General features: G+C 41.2%; 1 protein-coding gene across 1 annotated transcript; it reads right to left on the reverse strand.

Annotated features, from left to right (window-relative positions):
* Positions 1-339: 339 nt before the first annotated feature.
* shroom2b (shroom family member 2b) lies at positions 340-21,948 on the reverse strand. The gene is given in 13 exon segments (XM_081709944.1): positions 340-1,777; positions 2,130-2,402; positions 2,929-3,091; positions 3,627-4,136; positions 4,329-4,823; positions 5,592-5,671; positions 6,105-8,421; positions 8,558-8,686; positions 8,874-8,891; positions 9,220-9,270; positions 9,272-9,322; positions 15,446-15,594; positions 19,057-21,948. Coding segments are annotated over 13 exon segments (4,722 nt in total). The 5' UTR covers positions 19,270-21,948; the 3' UTR covers positions 340-1,504.
* Between the last annotated feature and the right edge of the window lie 493 nt (positions 21,949-22,441).

Raw genomic sequence — 22,441 nt, forward strand, 5'->3', positions numbered from 1 at the left:
GTGTAACTAGAAAACGTCTGTGGTTCTGTCAATGATTGACTGTGAATACTAACCCACCCCTCACGGACACTGGCGAATGGCATTCTCAATAAAATCGTCATAGCACCTACACCATGAAGACACTCTGTTAGGCCAGACACTCTAGAGCATGTGATCCAGCACAGTAAAACCTTGGGAAATGGGAACGGCGTACTATTAAGCCATAAAACCAAAGTATGGAGAAATGTAGTTACAGTAATGTGTTATGATGCAATTATGATTCAAGATAAGTTCTTGATATGCTATTCGTTGTGACAGAATGTGTGAAAAATGGGAAAAAGAAGACAAATTCCGTTAAAGTTGTTTCACCTCATCACCCATTTAATGCTGTCACAGTGGTAGAAGCACCCTGCATGTTCAGGAGTACAGTGTATTTCTCTCTACGTCATTCTCACACTCACCAATAGAGGAAGGCTGGGCTTTTGGAGCTCAGGTTATTTCTCTGTGTCTGCAGACACCCTGAGCCTTTAAAATGGGGTCATTGCTCCAGGACACTGAAGAAATTCTAGAATTATTAGACTGGTCCGGGCTGGGCATGTTAGCTGCAAAAAGGTAATATATGATATCCAGCATATATCGTGATGTCATAGAAATGTCTTTTTTGAATGTATAATAACATAAACGTATGTTAAAATGAAGCCTCATCACTCCATTCAGGTCATTCTCCACATACAAATAAATTAATAAAATTCATACATACACAAGTTTTAAAATGCACCATCCCTGGTAGGAAAGGTTTTTGAAAGAGAAGTGATTAAATAATACATTCCATAAAATTCCATATATAGAATATTTGATGTCAATAATAACTACACAAACTAAAACAAATTCACCAATACCAGCCCTTTGATTTTCACATCTAAACACAAAACAACTGCGTTTAGGAATTCATTCAGAATATTGAATCAGGATGAAGTACCTCAGACATTATGAATAAGACTTAGTATTAAATATAAATACAAATTTTACTTTTGTTAAGAGTTGATTCAGCAAATCCACTTATTCCCTTTTGTTTCTGTCATGACTGATTACAGACAGAACCAGGTACCACGAAGTCTTTTGGGTCAGCCGAGAGTCAGCTGGTCACTTTGTTTCATGACAAGTGACCTTTATCTAATAAGACTAAATGACCAGGAGTTACACTTAGAGGCATTTAGTTCTATAATGTTACAATGAGAAAACATACCAACGCCAACTGGGATGAGATTAACGGGTATAAACATTCCTGTGACTGGCCATTGCAACAGCCAATGAGAGTACAGCATTTACTGCTAATTGTGCAAGATGTCTGGACATGCAATGTGAGTTTGGAACTAAGCATGGCCCGGCTTTACTGCACACTGATACACCGGATGACTGTTCATCATACATGACTCGGGAAATCCAAGGAAGACCATGGTTTTATCTTAACCCCCCGGGGCCAATTAGCCCCTTCTCGGCTCGGGTTAAGGTGAAGCCATGGAGCTCAGAGGTGTAGTCTCTGGTCCAGGGGCAGGCTGTCCTTCAGACACTTGAGCTGCTCATCGCCCAGCTTGATCCTGTCCTCGAGCATGCGCTGCTCAATGATCAGCGCCGCCTTCATCTTGACAAAGTGCTGGTAGTCCGCCAGGTGCTCCTTGCTCAGGTAGCCAGCCAGGATGGTGTGGACCAGGCGCTCCCTCCTGTCCAGGTTCTCCTTCAGCTCCTTGGCGTCTTCATGCTGGCGAATCAGCAGCTTGCGTTTCTCTGTCAGTGTGTGCTGCATGAAGGGGGGTGGGGGGGTACACATGGACAAACAGTAAGGACAAGAGAAGAGCCACTAAGAGCCTAAAGTCTAACGGGGCAGCCAATCTTATCCACTAAAGACTGGCAGGGATATTCAGCCCAACCAGTACCAGCACATATCATAAAACGAATCAATTATTTGTGGACAATCATTTAAGTGGGATCAGATGTATTTTACAGGGTTGGCCTGAAAAGCTATATGGGACCTTTTCTGGTCATCTATGGATTGTTTGACCAGCCTCACAGAGAAACAGATGTGGTTGTTAGTGAACTGACTACAGCTCTGCAATGTTCTTGCAGACCCGAGGCCCTGGGCAGAGCCGTACCTTCTCCTCGGCTGAGGCACCCTCTTCAAGGTTGTTGAGGGCGTTCTCCACACGTGCCAGCCTGCCGGATAGTGACAGTAGCAGGCTGACTACTTTGTCCAAGTCGCCGACAAACATGCAGAACTTGTCCAACTCATTGGGCTTGCATACGGCCCGCACCGTGGCTTCCACCTCCTCACCCAGGGCATCGTTGTCCCGCATGTCCTCCTGAAGGCTCTCCCGTGCCTCACGCAGGACCTGCAGCTTCCGGGCCAGGCTGTCCATCAGCTCCTGCTGCAGGGCGACATGCAGGGCGGGACAGGGCATCGCAGCTCTGTTATACTCGGGTGAGGTTTAGAGATTAGAGGTTAGCTCTAGTTTTAGTGCTGTTGCTAAGATAAGCAGCATTGTGAAACCTAAACAGTTGAAGTACTAGGAAAAGCCTTCGAGTAATTTAAAAATGTGTGATGATATCTTCAGGAAGTGCAGGACTTTAATTCCCAGGTGACGGTACTGCTGAAGCATGTAGCACCTGTCATGTTCCTCTAGTGAATCAAATAGCCACAAATGTATAACGATGCATAAATAAACATAGCTTTAATTCCAGTAAATTAATATCTTTTAATTAAGTAAATGAATACATATTTTTGTCCACATTCCAAGTGAGTTATGCCAAGCAGATTTGGTCCTCTTTTCAAAACTGAAACAATACCAGATCCTAGTGCCATACCAGAGCTAAAGATTCTGGTAATCTGGCATCATATCTGAATATCTCCTAAATACTGGAAGGTGATTATGAACATATGCAGACTGGCTGTACCTTCTTCTTTGATAAGTCGAGTTCATCTTCACAGTCCTGTTCCTTCATCTGTTCCTGCATGTCCTTCATCTTAATCAGGAGCTCTGCTTTGGGTGCTGAAGTGCTGTAGTAGGAGGAGCTTGTAACCAGGGAAACTGGGGTGGCTATTCTGTTGTCCACTCTTCTGGAAGTGAGACACATTTGGGTCATTGTTGTTATGTGTGAGTAGAATAATAATGATTTTATGTTAGCAAAGCCAACCTTTAATTTATATAGCAAGAAGCCAGAACAACTAAGTTACCCCTAAATCAATCAATCAACAGCATAAATAATGACCTTACCGTTGACCTGCCAAGTCTGAGAAAGTAAATGCCTGAGTCATGCCTGTGGTAACTTTATGGGCTGAATAATAAATCTGAACTAATTAACATACAACATTAAACCAGCAGAGGACAGTATTCTGAAACATTTCCTTGCGGAGTGAGTTTTTAAAAAAACAAACGTGGATCTCTAATATTGATTATTGATTGAATTGTTTTTCAGATTTGTGAAAATATTTTTTAAAAACACTAAATGCTCTCAGCATTTATTTACAATTTTTCAGTATTTATTTACACATCACTCCCCAGACCTGATGCTGTGTTACATTCAGGGAAATATCTCTAATCAAAAACTGCCTGTTTCACATACATACACACACAAACACACCAACAGCTCACCTCTCCTGGGTAGTTCTGACAGTCTGCTTTGTTGAAGTCTTTCGCCTTTGCTGTGCACCCTCCAGTAGGTGTTTTCCATCTGGGTAGATCCCCTCCATCATGTCCATGGTGGTCTTCATCTTCCTCTGATCCAAAATATCCACCAGTCTCTTATCTCTTACCATGATGTCCCTGGCTAGTTCGTCTCTCTTCTCATCCTCTTCAGAGAGCTCAGGGGGAACTGAACTTGTCTTCATCATCTCTGCATTGTCTGCTGGTGTTCCAACAGGAGTTTGGGCATCTGAAGAACTGGAGTTGGAACCATTCTGTGGGCTCTGGTGAGGGCTGGCACAGGACAGCAAGTGGGACTGCCTTGGAGAGCACGGTAGGCTAACCTGGTGGACAGATGTCTCATCAGGGCCTCCAGGCAATTCCCCATGCACCAGATAATGCCTACTTTTTGCTTGAACATCACATATCTGAGCTTTCTTCACAACAGAGCTGGGCTGTGATTTATTCTCCACCATGTTTCTGCGGAAGGAGGCAGTGTCCATGTCAGCCAAAACAGCACCAAATTGCATATGACAAAAACATTACTCGCTATGTAATTATACCATTCACAGTTCAAGCTGGATTACAGACTAAACAACAGCTATTTATAGGTAGACAAACATATGATTAAACTAGCGAATTAAACTTGTGATGAACATCATGAGTAATCACCTCTGAAGATCATCCCGGGGTGAAGACGAAGAGGACGCATATGCTGAAGGTATGCTCACTTCTGCACTCCAATGAGGGGAAGAAAATTGTGGAGTTACTTGAGGAAGCACAGCAGAGAGATCGTGTTCAGTTTCTGACCTGCAACCATTCCCGGGAGCTCGCAGAGAATGTGAGTCTTTATTCTGGGAGTGAGCCTGATTTGGGAGGGCTTTCAGGGGGTTTGATGGGCATGTGGCTTCTGGCCGTGTGGAGCTGTACTCCCTGGGCTGGGCAGGCTTTTGCGGCGCAGGGCCATTGTTTTCGGATGGAAGCAGTTGCTCAAACACTGGGCCTTGCAGACAGTGGTGGTGAGGGTATCGAGGTGGCAGAATGGCCACTCTGGTGGTGTGGACGGAGAGGAGATGTGCCGTGATGTTTCTGTGCTCCAGATCCCTGACTGTGTTTAACTCCAGAGGCTCAAAGATGTTGACATCACTGTGTCTCCTGTTAGATGTACTGAAACAGAAAACATACACACACAAAAATAAATTACAGACCTCTGGAAGGTTTCTCAGTGATGCGCATTACAACTTTGCTGCACCCATAGGAATATATAACTGAAATCTCGTCACTGGAAACCATAATACTGATGTGCGGTTGTGTCCAGGTCACTTTTTTTCCTTGAAAACAGCAACGTTCTGTGGTCTTCCAAACACTTTTCTCCATGACGGAGGAACTTCGGAACGGAGTCGGTTTACACTGCTGCTTGGGTGGAGCTGAACACTCCCCACCACGCATAATTTGAGCAGCTTTAGCTGGCTGAACTGGCACACTGATCGCCAGCCATATCACCAGCCTGCTCTTGTCCAGCGTTATGCAAATGAGATATGTAAATATATTACCCTGATGGGAGTGTAGAACACAAGAGCAGATATCATTTTTAATGGCTTTGAGCAAAGGTGATTTGACACAGAATGGAAAAGGTTATTATACCCGGGATAAATGTGCAAAATAATGCAAAGTGGAACACTGTTTTTTGAATCGTTTTTTGGAAGAAAACCACGTTTGAATCTAGAGTACTGTATATGTGTATAGCATGCTGTTAAAATGTACATACAACATAAGTATGTCATGTCATTGTTTAAAATGATCCCTAATACTTCCTTGCTGATTCACATCATTTGCAAATACCTAAAGGTTTCATCTTAAGTACATCATCGACGGTCACTACCTAATCCAGTAACTGGACATGCAATGGCTGACAGATAGTCAAAAGACTCTAACCTGCCAATATAAATCTCCTGGTCTCGCTTGCATTTTGGATGTGACTCTTCCCCAGACTTCTGCGCTGGCGTATTGATTTTCTGGTAAAGATAGGGAACATCCATTCAAGACACTTGCTTGGTTCCGTTATCAAAGGGGAAGCATGATTTAGTCTGTCTAAAACTATTTCAGAAAGAAGAAATCAGACATCAGCAACTGTATGGACAGCATTTAAAGCGAGGAGTCTTGAAAAGCTGCAACACAGAGTGGTTTGACATGCTCAAATCTCAATATACATTTGTTTCAGCTCTTGAATATCTAAAGGTTTGGTATGCATTAAATTGTACAGACCTTCAAAAATCAAACAGTATAATGCCCAAGATGTAAATGATGCGCTTTTTTTTTCATTACATTTATTTCATATAATTATAACAGAGTCTTATCTTGAGCTAGAAAGCTATAAAGTTCAATAATGAGACCTGGAAAGGACCTGGATATGGTCACATATCAATTTTATTTAAAAAATGAACTTACATCCTCTTGGTAGTCAGTTGAGGGAGAAGATTTGGACCTTTCATGGATGCAAACTAAACTGATGCGTTCCTCCAAATCTGCATCCAGAATATTCTCTGCTGAACGGTACCTGCTAGATATTTTTCCATCTGTTAACTTCCTCTGCAAGTTCCATGTTGCCTCATATTCTGCAAAAGTGCCCAGACGCTGTTTCTCCTCTCCTGCAGTGATACCTCTACTCCCATGGCTCTCTTTAGACTTTCTATTCTTTTCCCCTACAAAGGACATTAACTTATATTTTCCTCTACTGATGTCTTCAGTGATACTGAGAGGGAACTTCTTCAGGACAGGCCTGGAGAAGGCTAGCCTAGAAGCTCCTTCAAAGAACTTACATTTATCTTCAAAAGAGCCACCAGCCATGTGGTGTGAAGTTTTCACCTTCACTCCCACCTCATTAATCTTCTCAGGCTCTGAGAAGGAATGCACTCTCTTGTCCATGGGGAAACGCTTTCGGCTTCCAATGCGAGGGACTTGACTATTAGTAGAACCCATTTTTATGGATGATTCACTCCTAGGAATTTCCAGGTCTCTCCTCTTAAATGATGTGGCCTGTAGAACCCTGGCTTGGGCCTCTTTCAGATGGTCCTTATAGGTGTTTGTAAAAGAGCCATCTGATGAGGATGTAGAGGTCTCGGTGGACTTCCAAACGTCAGCGTCCTCACTTTCACCAATACAACTCAAAGATGCTACACTCCGGCTCTTCTGAAGCTGAGCTCTCTTCTCTTGGACCTCATTACGTAATGAGGTCGCATACCGGTCACTGCGCCTTCCCTGCTTGCCACTGGAAGGATCAGATGTTTCTTGCTGTGTGACTTCATTGGTTGATGCCATGGTACTGTTAGCCAGAATATGGCTCTCCTGTGCTAAAAAGTGCAACAATGGGGTCTTTTCTGGGCATATCTTATGTTGATCCCTGGAGATGCAAGGATTCCTGAGGGTATCTCCATGTGCTATTGTGGGAAGATTTCTCTGCTCTGTCTGTTGGTACAGTATATTCTTGCTGTGCTGGTTCTCATCAATTCCTCTATCTTTCCTCCATGGATTTTCCTTCTCTGTCTCATTGGAGTTGGACTTCACCATTGCAGGACTAGGTCCTGGTGAAGTACCTTCTGCGGGACATAAGATGACTGTCTGTTTGAAGTGCTCATTACCGCTATTGATCTCAGATGCCTGTATGTAAGGTGGAGGATATTTATACTTTATGGCCCTTTGAGACTTTTCTGGTTTCTGACCACTGCCATCCTTTGAAGTGTCAGACTCTGGCCTCGGTTCTTCCACCACCTTTGCCTGTGATATCAAGAGTGTTGGCTGTTGGGCAGTGATGCAACAGTAACGTAAATGCGCCAGTTCATCAGGGTTGTGCTCTTGGCCTGCACTGGCCTGAGATGCAGTGAAGCTCCTGGCCTGATAATGTACTCCTGCATTACTGGGTAGACTCTGTAGAGTACTGTAATAACTGCCAACGATCTGTGTTTTGGGTGCACATGCATTCATGGGTTGAAGGTAGAAGGAAACCTCATCGCTGTGCTGCCGCTGATGTTGAGGATGACAGGTAAAGGGATTTTGTAATTGTCTCACGTCAGTGGTCGATGAGGATAAGGACTTTTTTGTTTTGAGCCGATTTGGATTGTAGTCTTCAGCAGGAAGGTGTATATGGAGAAAATCTTTCCTAGAGAGTGTGTCGTAGGCACGTCGCGATTCGGGTCCACTTTCACTGACATGGTAGTCATCAAACCGCCTGTCAGTAACTCTACTGTGAGTCTTCTGTGAAGAACATGATGGAGGGCCTTGTGAATAGGGGACGGCTGATCCCTTTTCATAAACCTGAGCTGCTGTGAAGTTGTCACTGCGTGACGGTGTAGGTGGGGATGGTGAGGAGGCAGCTGAAGATTTATCAGGAATGTACCACACAGGGTTAAGGTTCATCCTCCCAGAGGAGGAGCATCTGGAGCCAGTCTGCTCCTCTAACCTAGCACTGGCTCCACCTCCATTGCTCACAGGAACCTGTGAGTTCCTGTGGCTTTCACTAAGGCTGCCCTGATAAAACATGCATTCTGATGAGGGGCTGTTGCTCTGATCAGCTGTACCACAGGAAAAGGAGTTAAATGCAGATTTGTGTTTGTGGACACTCCTCCCAGCCACTGAATGGCCTGCTCCACTCTGGGCCTTGTTAGTGGATTGCTTCGTTCGTTCTATATTTGCCACTGAACTGAACTGGCAGGATGCGTGTTGCAGGTCTGTCTGGACCAAACAGCTTTTGAAGTCATCTGAAGGCGAACTGGAAAATAGACAGCGTTACTCTACCTTTAGAACTGAGATAATGCAAAGCATCTGCTCATCTTAGCATTACAAAGGTGTTGGTGACAGAAGATCTAAATACAAAGGAATTTCAGCAGGAATGCCTATAAATTCACCCTGCATCACATGCTGTCTGTCCAGCAGGTCCAAGCACAGGAGTGGCTTCGGTATGTGGCAGTTCCAAGGTATTTTCAGAGACTTTCGCAGAGTGCCAGGATTCAGGTCTGCATGAAGGTTCATTCCTCCTAATGGGTAAATAGAAAACACATCAAAAGGATTACAGTTCTCAATGGAGTGAGAGGGTTGGCGCTTTGCTGGCCCTCATGTTAAATCTGCATCTGCAAAACTATAAATGTGAAAGTCATAGCTGGACTAATACCATTTCACCCAAGACAATTATGGGAAACTGTTACTGATTTGTAACACACATACCCTTTGAAATTATTCTTCCTGAGAACCATGCAAGACAAGGAAGAAAATGAAACCCCATGTTAGAGAGAATCAACAATCAGTGTCAATATTGCCACATAGCATATGTCACTGCAGAAGAATGCAGAAAACTGATATACCATTGTAAGAAATATCAGTCCGATTATTACCAGTTTGATAGGAGCCGATGAGTGACCATATTGGAAATCAGATTTCTGTGTAATCCCTTGCTTGCACATGAACAGAACAGCTATGGCTAACCACATGGCATTATGGGTAATACTGAAGTGTAGCATGAGAGGTTCATGGTACACAGGAGAGGATCATGGGGCTGGGGACTGCAAAATACCTCAGAGAGCTTTGCTTAGAAATCTTCCTTAGAAAGCTTCTGGCCACATCTGTCACTTTCTGCAGGCATTGATTGTGTTACAATATCCACCATTTTCAACTTCCTGTACAGCATATAAAAGGAAGGGGGACATACAAATTGCTCAGTCAGAGGCACCTTTCACCATTTCTTCAGATGTCCATACGTCACCTAAAGTATGTATGGCCTGGACTCAGAGAGAGGGGGTGCTTCACACTGAATCATTAACCAACAATCTAACGTTAAATAATCTCTTTGGTCACCAAAATTTTACAGTGTATTATTTTACAGACACATGCTTGAACAACACACTTTCCCGTACAAACCAATATCTTAGCAACACCTGGGCAACTCCAATGTTCATGATTGTTTTTCTCCTAATATTTTAAATGCAATATCTACAAGAAGAAAGTCATTTAAATATGGAACTTGTACAGTGCACAGATTCTATGCTAACTCAGAATTGTACTGAGTTACTCAGTACAATGCTCCCAAGTTTACATGAACCAGATCAATCTGCCATAGGGCCAGAGTGATACATGGATTGCATGTAGGGATTAGCCTGTTAAATATGTAGTAATATAAAATGAAGACTAGCTTCTTTTGTTCAAGCTGTTGTCTGTCTAAAAAAGAACATTTCTATAATGTAATCACTTCCATGAAATAAGGATTGCTATAGAATACACCATTTCTATTACAGCTTACAGAGATATAGTTAACATAGGGCTGACGTGTCTCCCAACATCATCTAACTTTTGCAGGTCAAGTCAAATTATTAAATGTATTCAATATATAATAAATGCAGTCAGTGAAAACAAATTGCTATGCCAATTTTGAGTTTTGGTTTTAGGCAACTGTACAAATGCAAATGAGAGCTTTTCACATGTAGTCTTTTAAGACAGCAGGCATTCAGATGTTTGTCATCATTAGTAAAGGCACTTTTGTAAAACACACTGTTAGAGAGTAACTGGAAAGACCTCTACAGTGATAAAAATGTTAAATGTCTTATTCCACATATGACAAAAGCATATAATCTGATTTACCTGAATAGATACAGGAAACACAAAGCATTATAAACTTTGATTGTAAACCTATTTAGTGTAAACTCCTTATAAACTCTAAAAAGCAACAGACTTGGCAATAAATGAAAATAATATCTACTAAGGAACAAAAAAGTCAACTCATTTGTCAAAAACACAACTCACCTAATCTTTGCAGTAAAAAGCAAACCAAATGCATGATTATTTTCTTATGCGTTTAAATTTATTCCTGCGTTCTATTCAGCACTTACACTAATAAAGGTGAAAATGAAGTTTGCTTTGGTGCATATTTTTCTAGACAATGTCTTCCACTCATGCTTTAAAAAAGGGCATGAGTACTAAGGAACCTCCTGGAGTCAGGAAGTTTGAGGCATTTATACCAGGACCTCCCAACACTCAGGACAATACCTAAAGGCAAATGTAGACTGACCAATAGACAATCCACACTCCTACACACACACACACAAACACACACACACACGCAAGCTCCGCACAAAGGCCACACCCCTATACCATCCACAATCACTGAGTGGGTGGCTGATGGTATTTGCGTGTCCTAGACAAAAGGAGATTTTCTTGGAGGATTATGAAGATTTAGCTCCTGTAGCAGGGAGGGTATGGGGCTGTCCAGTCATAACAAGTACCATAATCTGCTCCTCTGATAGGCTAATGGCCCATAAACAATGGGGGCCTGCAGAAGGAGGCCCTCTCTATTTGTCACAACTGACTAAGCATTCATCTGTTAGTAACTGTAGGGTTTTGGGCCATCTGCAGGGACTAGCCTAACTATAAATGCTCATGCAATACAATCTATGACTGGAGATGATTCAATTCAGGAAGTGTCCAAGTCTTGACCATACCAGATCAAATCCTCCTGTATCTTCTCCATATGCGATAATACAATGATTAAAGTATCTTACGCCACACCAAGATCCCATTTTTCCTTAACCAGCCAGAAGGCACAGAGAAGGTAATATGCTACTGAAATGATATTCAATGTGCCTCTTGCTTTAGTGTCTTCTAAATGGAAATATGAACTCATCTGTATTTTTTCTGCCTGTTACAAGCTGTAAAGCACCCCTTCTTGGTTGTTTTTTCCCAAATGAATAAACAAACAATTGGTTAAATTCTTCCTTAAATGAGTCACTGCGTATTTGTCTGGTAGCCCCAACTACCTGTATGTGGGGCAGAGAGCAGGCATAAGCCTGGCCTAATTACTGAATGGAGTCAGACAGACAGTGCACAAAAGAAAGTACCACTATAATAACAACCAGGCTCGGTGTGGAAGGGGCACCACAAATCCTACCACAGCCTTCTCCAAACTTTAGTGCCACTCTGATGGAAGGCCAAACATTTCGTTTAACCGATATCCCTTTGATTTTTAGAATGATAAATAATAATTTCATTAAGTTGCAGTAACAATTAGAATTTTAAGTTTATGTTCCAATCACTCAAGGCCCTGAGGAGAAACTTTCAAATGATCACTCCATTGTGAACATGGTTAATCAACATCTTACATGGTTTCCTAGACACTTATTACATGATAATAAAAAGATTCTCAAGAGTCTTCTTAGCATGTGGAATATATGTGCACATTTAAAGAAATGAATTACATTAAATTGCATTAATGAAACTAATGCAGGATATCTGCATTGTTGAATCTTAGTCACCTGCAGGCGTGGGACCCACGGCCAGAGTGAAAATGAGAGTTCATGTCAGAGTTTTCTTTGGAGTCTGAAAGTTTACCTGGAACTGTTTAGCACTGTGTTTGAGAAGACAGCTCTTTCTCAATGAGGCATATGGATTAGCACAGGTCTACTGATCCCATGGAAATGTGAGAAGGGAAGAGAGTGAAAAAGAGAAAACCAACTAAGAGAAAGAGAAAGGCAGAGGACATGCCTGATGCGCTGCTGCATTCTTCCACAGTGACCTGCGGGAAATGGGGATTGTTAGAAGCACGTGACATCACACACACTCCTCTTCAAGCTCTGTGTTATTCACAAAAGAGAACACACATGACACACTTCATTTTCGCAGTGGGAAATAAAAGTGGGTAAAGACCACAGATCCGCAGTGAGCCGTTCCTCTATGAAATGGGACAAATAAATATGGAGGGTGATGACAAACGACATGGGGAAGAGGCAATTGTATTTGTGACTCAGACACGCATCTTTTCATGCTGACTGGACAACCTAATCCTTACCGTAAGACTGACTTTTCGCATCAGCATGTGCATTCTGCGTGTACCGAAACACAGCGCTGTGACTGATGTGGTCGAGCTTCCACCCCTCAGCGGCAAGTGGCTAATCCTGGTAGCTTCCGTACACTACTACTCAGCTCCCGCTCTCGTGAGAACACACGAGCAAAGGGCATTAAACTCAGCCCAAGCAAACGCTCGCTCCAGAGGTCAAAACCAACATGACCACTCCATCCACCATTATGTACGAGAAAATAAAGGGTGTGTGTGATGCCAAATCTCTGCAGAGACTACACTTTCAGAGAGACTGAAGACAGGCTGTAGTTTATGTGTGCGATTGTGCAGAAGTGTTGACATGAAGCCAGACATGGCCCACTGGCTGTAATCAGGGAGCATCATTTGTACTCATATAATGTACTCTGCCATCACTTCAAGGATAACTGTTATCCAACTTTGGCTTTGCCCAAATATGTCATGGGTAGAGCTGTGCGTAATCCTTTCCTTAAACTTAACCTTAGACTTCTTCTAGTTTAAACAAATAACAGTGTTAGTGCTCTAATTGTTTTAATATGTGAAAACATAAAATAAATAAATTAATTCAAATACAAAAACAGCTGATAAGCATTTTATAAGCATCTAACAAACATACCAGCAAGAGAGTTCTCTGTCCATTTCTGTGTTACTACAGCTTCAAGCAAGTAATGCATTTGCTGAAATACCTGATTAGCTGGATAGGGTAGAGATGTATTCTTCTCTAGAGAATGCCACAATGTACATAGCCAAGAACTAAACAGAGCTTAGGCCCCTGTGTTAGATTACTCTGTCCCCAAAAAGCCCCACCAAAACAATGGGCTCACACACCACAGCCAATCCTGTGAGTAGAATGAACTCACCTGGGCAATGGCACCATCCATTCTCAACAGGAAGGGGGGAGTTTGGTCAAGGATATTACCATTCCCATTTACAGTCCTATAATTTTAAGACAGTAGACCTGTTCTTTTATTTTCATGTAATTCACACATACAATTTAATTAATGTAAGTAATGCATGAGTTTATGCTACGTTTTAAACTCAGAGTTTACTTTGTTATCCAGTTTGCTAAGGTTTGACCAGCTTTGGGGGCTGTAATTGGATTCTGGACTAAGGCAGGAGTAGCCAGGCAGCACTGAGGCTAAATGACTTGGAGATTATGAAATACGTTAAGAAGTAGAAGCAGTTATTACACATCTTAAAAAGTTCATTTCTACTGATTAAGTCCATCTTTATGTCAAGACTGAAAGCTTCCAAAATGTCCTTGTGACAAATATACTTTCAAAATACAAATATAATTTTTATACCCAGTTCAAATATGGTAAATGTTCTATGCTTAAATATCCAAATTGTTGATATTACTTGCACAGTGGAGATTTTAACCCTATTAGTCCATTATCAGAAATGAGCATCAGACCCAGTCATCTCAGGGTTTCTCATTAGTTACTACTATAAACACCAGTAATACAAATACAGCAAAACTCACAAATTATTCTCTTTCTTCAAAAAATGCAAATTTCATTATGTAAAAAATGTTATTAAACTACAACGCTGACATCATTCTTGCCACTAGATGGTGCCGTTAATTCAGTATGTAAGAGCCCATGTTCATGAGGTGAATGTTTGTGCCATGGTTGCATATCAAGCATCCCCTGTGCTATAGTACTGTGTGCCATTGGATTAATCACACTGAAAAACGCCACTAACTGAATCTGATGATATGGACAGTAAGAAAAAAGCTGCACCAAACTGTTATAACCAGACTATGTAAATTCTGACATGAATTCCCCAAAGAACATGTAATCCTGAAAATGGTAATCCAACTAATCCAGCACACCACACTCCCCAAGAGTGCTACACAGTGAGTGCTACACAGATGCCTATGGCCTGTTGAATAAATCCTCATCTTCCCAAGCCCCACCCAGCATCCCTTTCCATTAAACGACACAGTCATTAGATCCTCATTAGATTCTCCACGGAGGCTGGTGGGGTTTCCCTGCCGGCCCGGCAGGGGCCGGGCTTCCCACTTGGCCTTGTCTGAAAGGTGCCCCAGAGGCACCCCATGCCTTTACCCTCACGCTGGCCTGCCAGCCCTGGCACCGTGATGCTGGAGTTCAGAGAAAGCCTAAGCGTGCCTTCAAACATACTAATGAAGCCCCTTTGTTCCATCTTGCTGAATAATGGTGCCATCCTCTGCCTAGCAGCACTGGCCATGCTTTCGTTGTAGCTCCATTGCTGAACCAGGCCTGGAGCTTCAAATGCTTCCAGAAATAAAGGTAGAAGGAGACTACACAGCTAGCGTCTCAGTTGATTTTCATTTGATTTCATTTGATTTGCTTTCATACATAGATTACATCTTACATAGGTTGTTCAAGAATGTCCATCGCTATACTTGTCTATTTTTAAAAAATAAAAGAGGTATGTAAACACTATAAGAATAACCAGGCATGCCCAACACAATGTAATCTCTCATTGCAAAAGCAGAACAGTCATTTAAAATGGTCTCCACCTGGTTCATTCAAAAACATTCTAAAACTCCAAGGACACAGACACAAAAGCAGCCTAAATTCTGGACTGAAACAGAATTGTGGCATTCTCTACAAATTGCCACATTAGAATTTAGTATGGACATTTCCAAATAAATGCTATTTTATACATAGGGTTATGATCCCCTGTACATTTTGTGAAATAAGAATGTAGAAGCATATAATGTCGTTCACACATTCTATTTAAATACAGGCATCTTCCTGCACAGGGGAAACACAAACCTCACTTATCCATTGGGGTTGAGTAATGACCGGTTATTGCTTAGCTTGTGGACTGGCAAAGTGACCTCAGACACATTAGCAGACTCAGAAGAATCGCAAGGGCAAGACCAATGGCATGTTTATGAGGTCTGAACCTATACCTGTCATGTCCAAAAAAATGCAACAAGGCCTACCGTTTGATCTCCAGGGTCAGGCTTTTGGATGAGCTCTTCACTAGGCAAATGGCCTCTTTTCTGTAGCCACTTAGAGGAACGCCATTAATACTGACAATCTCATCTTCCACCTGGAGATGGGCGGATGCTGCTCGGCTTCCCTCTTCTACCTGTTCAGATAGACACACACACACACACACACACACACACACACACACACACATACACACAGTGTGTACTCTGCTATTAAGTGTTGTGACAGAGCAGAATATATTTTATTTTATTTTCACTCATAAATAACAGAATTTTACCAAGTAGGTCCACAGTGCAACAGAAACAGCAGCCTGCAGCTCTGTGGTCAGGACCCTTCACACTGTGAGCAGCAGATAAGCTTGTGCGGTCACACTGTCTACACAGCTAAGCCTTTGTTAGTCCTTTTCTACTATCACGTTTGCTAAATGACATCTGGTGTGAAACTGGGCAGCACTGATACGTGTAGTCAACATGTTTGAGAAGCATAGATAACATATATTTAACCTAACCAAACGACAGTAATGATGAAAACCCTCATTCGGTGTGGAAATGTCTAACAAGAAAAATGAACCACAGATCGAGTCTGCCAGAAGACAGTGATGAGGACAGACTTGCTGTATCATTGCTTAAGCCAGAGGCTGTATGACTAACAGGGAAATTCACACATGGCAAAGTTAATAAGGAATAACGCCAAAAATGTTCCTCATACTCATGTAAGCTCCTAAAAGGCCCCAGGGCAAGTTCTGCACCAGGGCCAATAAAGACCTGATGTGAGAGATAAAGAAGGAATGCGCTGTGCATTTTAGACTACACAGTGACCTCACCTAGCACAACCGCTGTGCTGTGAAACAGGGCCCAGCCCACAAACGCGGCGTCGCGGACAACAGCCTATCAGCTCTCGGCAACACCAGGTTTCGTTCCTCCCATTCAGAGACGGAAGAAAGGTGACCCGAGTATGACGGCTAAAACATTCATGGGGCTGAAATGCAAGAGGACCCTGGGGGCCCTGCCTCCCAACCTCCGACCACAGGGGGGAAAGAGCAGAAGACAGCAGGCCCTAGGCGGCTTGGGGCGGGGCCCCACCGAGCTAAGGGGCTGGAAACCGGCAGCAAAGCACTTCCAGAGATGACCCTTCGTATCTATTACGGAAGGTTACCCATGATCAGCAAGACATGATTGGCATCAAGGCTACAGCCATTTCACTCTGTTTAGAGTCTAGGGTTAACAGTTACCATTATCAGGTAAACAGTTACTCTCTGTTGAAGGTCAGAGCCTCTTAAAATAGTTCTGGACAGAACTGTCTTAGGTAGAGCATAGTTATGGGATGATCACAAATTAAGTCCATGGTTCAGGGAATACCAACATGTTTATCCAATAACAATAAAAGTAAAAAACAATATTGTTAATCATAATAATATTAATATTAAGAGGAAGACGGCTTTATGTGTACAATGTCTTTGTCAAGGTCGATTTACAGAGCATCAACAAAAAAACCTTCAGTAAATCCCCATAACAAATGACACATTTGTTGTGGCGACAACAAGTGTGTGAGTTGTCACTGAACATGTGCAGCCATTGAAGCCATCACTATCATTTATAATTAGAGCCCTGCATCAGTGTGTATGTACATACATACAGCAGTGAACGAATCTCTTATGGCACAAGCGTGCTATAGTTACACTGGTGTCAGTGAAAAGCACCGTTAAACAAAACACACGTGGAACGAGGAATGAAAACAAATAATGAGGAATAAAAAATGGTGTGTGGCATAAAAGGGAAAAGGCAAAGGACATCTCTGGCCTCCGGGAAATTAAGCCTCTGATTCCAGGAAAAGGCTCAAATATGCTGGGAATTTTAATTATAAGCAGCTTGTTAGCTTGTTTATTTTGCCATCACTTGCTCTGTAGCAGACACAGTTGCAGCCCGAACAGTCCCAGTAGACATGAGGAATTAATCATCCAGTTTCACCTAGAGTGTGGGCTTACTGAGCCAGCCAATGCCACTACAAATCTTCCAAATATTGTTTATTTATTGATCATGATCCAACTGACACAGAGAGTGTAACAAGACATATTCAGCTACACCAAAGAGGTCTTCATAATATACAGTTTGCAAAAAACAAAACACATCATCACTCTCCTCCACATTTGATAGGCTTCTGCAGTCAATTACCCACAATTTGATGTCTGTGACCTTTGAGGGCTGGAACGAGAACAGAAAGAGTGACATTGTTTGCATGGCCTTGGAAAAGCTGCGTAACGCAATCCAGGACTAAATTTACCCTGTCACACCTCACAGGCCTATGTACAGCACAAATAATTCAGCATGTTCCCAGAATCCCACAAATCGCACGCATTCCCCTCCAGCTCCTGACACTGCTGGCGCCCCTGGTGCGACCTCCTGAGATTCTCTTCCTCATGCTTACCCCAAGGAGACATTTCAACACTGGCTGACTGTGGATCAGCGTTTTTCCTTTCATGTCTTTTTGAGTGTCCCACTGCTCCCAACTCTAATCCTGGCTTTGTAAGTTCTCAGTCATAAACCTCTTTGCCTCACCTATATTCATATGGCAAGGCCAAAATGCAGCTTGGTAACCATTACAAGTCTCTAGCATAATATTTGATGTCCTTCATCCAGTGGATCACTTCAGAAGTCTTGTAAAGGTCAAAGAGGATTTTTTATGAACTTCAAAAAATGATCCACCAAAAAATTCCTGGAAATGTGTACTGGCTATATTTATAACAAACCCTCCGGTCACACCAAACTTGGGATCTCCAAACTACAGGGCCTCTGGCCAAATCATCTACAAAGTTCTATGTAATTTTGTTTCATGACACACAGAGGTCAGGGGGAAATATAAATCTTCTTTAACATCTACATGTTAAAACCTTTGAAACACACAAAAGGAAGGGCAGCCAATGTGAATGTACCTGTAGGCCAGAGACTTAGAATGAGAATGTTGCATGCCAAAGAGCAGTGTGAGGTCATGTTTTCAGATAAAACACACTGTGAAGTGTGAAAGAAGTGAAGTGTGAAATACATCCATTTCAGATGAAAGAAGCTAAACCTTTTCCACACAGCACTGAAGAAGCGGTCAAGGCACAGTGTAGGAATTGCAACTTGTCTTACTCATCTCTACTTACTCTTGTCTTATAAGATAAACGAGGACGGATCAGCTTGTAACGGTCCAACACATCATATGTCTTAACTGCATCAAACTCTTAAAGATCACAGAATTGTTCTTACACATTTGTGATTTCCATTGACGTAATGTCTGTGAGGAAATTGATTTAACTCTATTGCCTAAACATATTCATACACACACACACACACACACACAGCAAATATGTCAGTGTTAAATTAACACCTACAGTGATAGGCCTAGCTTTACATAAATTCTGTACGAATCATTTCAAACTGTAGGTGTTAATTCAAACCTGGTCTTTTTCTGTGCATATTAGTAGACCACGTACCAGAGTATTTCAGGGGGGGGAAAGAAAACTAAGTTTAAAAGGCTTTGTATTCTTTATCTTTATTTAGTATCTTTATGACAAATTGATAATTTGGGTATCGGATGGCTGTATTTGTACTGGCTGTACCTTTGTAATGAGCAGTGGCTCTTGGTGCTCCAGTCCTCCTCTCAGACTAAAACCCCAGGGAGCTCCTCCGGTGAGGACTACGTCTACAAGCTCCCATTCCGGGCCGTCCTCCCCAGTGAGGTGGTCCGGAGACCTCCGTGGTTGAAGATCGCTAGACGTCCTGCTCTCTCCTGATAGATCTCCGAGGTACTGGCTGGCGTCTACAACTTCCATCGCGCTCCCGTGAGATCACAACAGGTGCTATGAAGTTTTCCCACACCATTGACCAGTCAATTCGGCAAATAAAATAATGTATTCTATAATAATAATAACAATAACAATAATAATAATATAAAGTAAAATACAATTATCGCACTACGATGTGCTTAGACATCGACTATGCAGTCAGTTTCTTTAAACGTGCCTGGCGAAAATAGAGAAACGGTTTACGCTCCATGATGACAGTGTTGTGCTCGCCCGCTCTCTTGCATTAACACCTGTATCATCTTGATTTTCGACGTTTTGTGTCAGCTACATTATGATAAATTCAACGGTCCATTGCAATCCTTTCTCCGGCATAACAGTGGCGATATATGAATCCAGAAAAGCAAAGGCAAAATATTCGAAACAAATCCTCGCCGTAATTCCATATCTTGTTAACTCTTGCACTTTGGTGGTATATCAACTGTAGATGGGCAGTAAAACATGGAAAGTATACTATTTGTAAAAAAATAAAAATAAAAATAAATAAAAAACCAAAAACCTATTCTACATAACGACTTTAAAAAACGTATGTATAGGAAGGGTAAAGCATGTGTAGCGCTTTCGAAGTTTGGCTTTCATCCTCCGAGGAGAATAACTATTTCGCCACCAGAGACGCGTAACGTGTCCTAATCTGCTGCGTGCTCACCTGCGCCATCTGTTGGTAGACTACAAAGTAGACGGAGTGAAAGCATGGGCATATTACTCTGGGTAACAAAATTTGAACTTTTGTTTCCCAAAGGAAAATAGGTGGACATTACAGTATGTGTTACGCTGAATTCGAATCTGGGTTTTTTTTGCTTTTGTTTTTTATTACGTATGGTTTTTTAAGTGTGTAATTTTTACATTGATTATATATTACTTATCCATGAATAAGGCTATTATTTCACTTAAAATGTGTACAAGCATATTTTTTAAATGTATAATGTATATGTTTTGCCTTTATGTATCCATCTTCTTAACTGTTAATTACTTGTCAGATTTGTAAGATTGATAAACAGTTGGAGCAAATAACGTATTCGGGAAACTAGGAGTGGTTAGGACAAAACATAAAACAGGCTTATACAAGCAGGATGACATTTACTACTCTAGCATTCAATTAACACTATCTAACATGCAAAAGACGCTTTGGACACAGGAGTGTAACTCCCTTCGGCATTCACTCACGAAGATGGAGCTCTGCATATTGTTTTTGTTTTTTTTCAAGTTCCAGTAACATTAATGCTCTCTAGTGTGTGATTTCAGTCATAACAGAGTTTCAACATCCTGAAGCCCGAGTTTTTGTTACACTACCAACTCCTTGACTTCATATGATCTTTTCCTATCTTATATAGGTCACCTCTCCTGGACCAAACTGAGGAAAACTTCATATCCAAATTCAGATGAATAAACACTAAGCCATTCCAATAAGGGCAGCATTAGATGAAGCATGTTTGTTTTATAGCATGTAGTGAGTGATGAAATATTTTAAGAGAAACAACATAAACACTGAGATGGTACAATAATATAATGACAGATTAACTGTACTAAAACGCTGTTGAGCTTGAATTTGTACAGCATTTGAAATGTCCTCTTTTTTTAGTCCTAAATAGGATTCATGTAACCTTATTCATAGTAATCTCATTTAGCCTCATAATAATGTATTTTAACTGGTTGCCAGTTTGGTTGTCCTCCTAAGATCTTTTGCCAGCACTGAAGATCACTGTCATTTAACTCTGCACATTGTTAATTAGTGTTTCCTGTTTTCACTACTCCAGCAGAATTTCGATACAAGGGGACAAAACCCAATGTGTGCTGAGTGCAGAGTGAGTTCTTTTTAGAAAAGTAGTGGATGTGGATTTTTCATGTTTTCAGTCACTTGGTGCTTGTTCAGAAATTCCCTCTGAATGGTCCATTATTCAGATCCATTATATATACTCTCCGTGGTTACTTACCCTACTTTCCTGACGTCATTTGCCATTTGTCAGGGTTGCCCTGGCAACCACTAACATCCCCAAGAGATATGTCTTGTGGATAGGACAAGTGCTGTTTTTGTTTTAAAGTGTCACTGTATAGATCAACAGTTTATCTTCTCAGAAGAATAACCATTTTTACTACAGGGCAACATGTATAAATATCAATTATCATGGTAGTATTTGACTTTTGTTACATTCAACATTCTTCCACCTTAGTGAGCAGGACAAATTATCTTAATATAGTTGTTGAATTATACAATATAAATCTTTGTCATATTTTCCCCATCTTTTTAGACAATAAAGATCACAAAAGACTTGTTTTGCAGAAAATAGAGACTACTGCATGGGTTATCCTCTCTGCACAACTATATATAGCATGGGCATCTTTCTTTCTTTTTTTTTAGAACATGTACTTTCGATGTTTTATTTTTTAGTTTCCTGGCCTTCTCTTCAGCCTTTTCAACAAGCAATCATGAGTGTGTGTGCCTGTCTCAAATCTGTGATGTGCGATGTCATAGGTTTCGAAGATCAGTTTGTGGTGCATTATCAAATTTATATTAGCATATATAACTTTAAAAAACATCACTTATAATATAGAATCTCAATGCATCATACACCAAAAACAATATAGAAAGTAATATATGAATATGAAAATCGTATATGATAATAGAAGTTTAACAAATAGCCTATATAGCTAAACTATAAATGAACTGCTATACATCCAGTGATTGTTTGTACAATTTAATATATCCAGTTATCTTGGAAAATGTCACTGCGTCTGTGTCACTGTGTCAAAACTCCAGTCCAGTCCACATGTCACTGTGTCAAACTCCAGTCCAACTAATTTCATGTGTGGCTCCAATAACAGTAGGCCTTAGACTGCCTGTACACCTTACTTGTTCTGTACTTGCAGATCTAGTTTTAAGTCAGTACAGCTATAATAATTTGTATATTACCTATTTTATTTCTAATAATTTTACAGATTCAACAATTACCTGTTGTGTTTATAGGCTATTCACAGCAACACAGCTCTCACGGAATGGCTCTCACACAACAAAATGCATTTTAAGTAGCTATCACTGAACATCAAATTTAGACCTAGAAAAAAAAAATTTTTTAAATATATATATATATATATATATATATATATATATATATATATATATATATATATAGACTAGGTTAAATAG

The sequence above is a fragment of the Electrophorus electricus genome, chromosome 3 (assembly GCF_041902795.1).
Source record: "Electrophorus electricus isolate QZ-2024a chromosome 3, ASM4190279v1, whole genome shotgun sequence".
NCBI classification, from domain to species: domain Eukaryota; kingdom Metazoa; phylum Chordata; class Actinopteri; order Gymnotiformes; family Gymnotidae; genus Electrophorus; species Electrophorus electricus.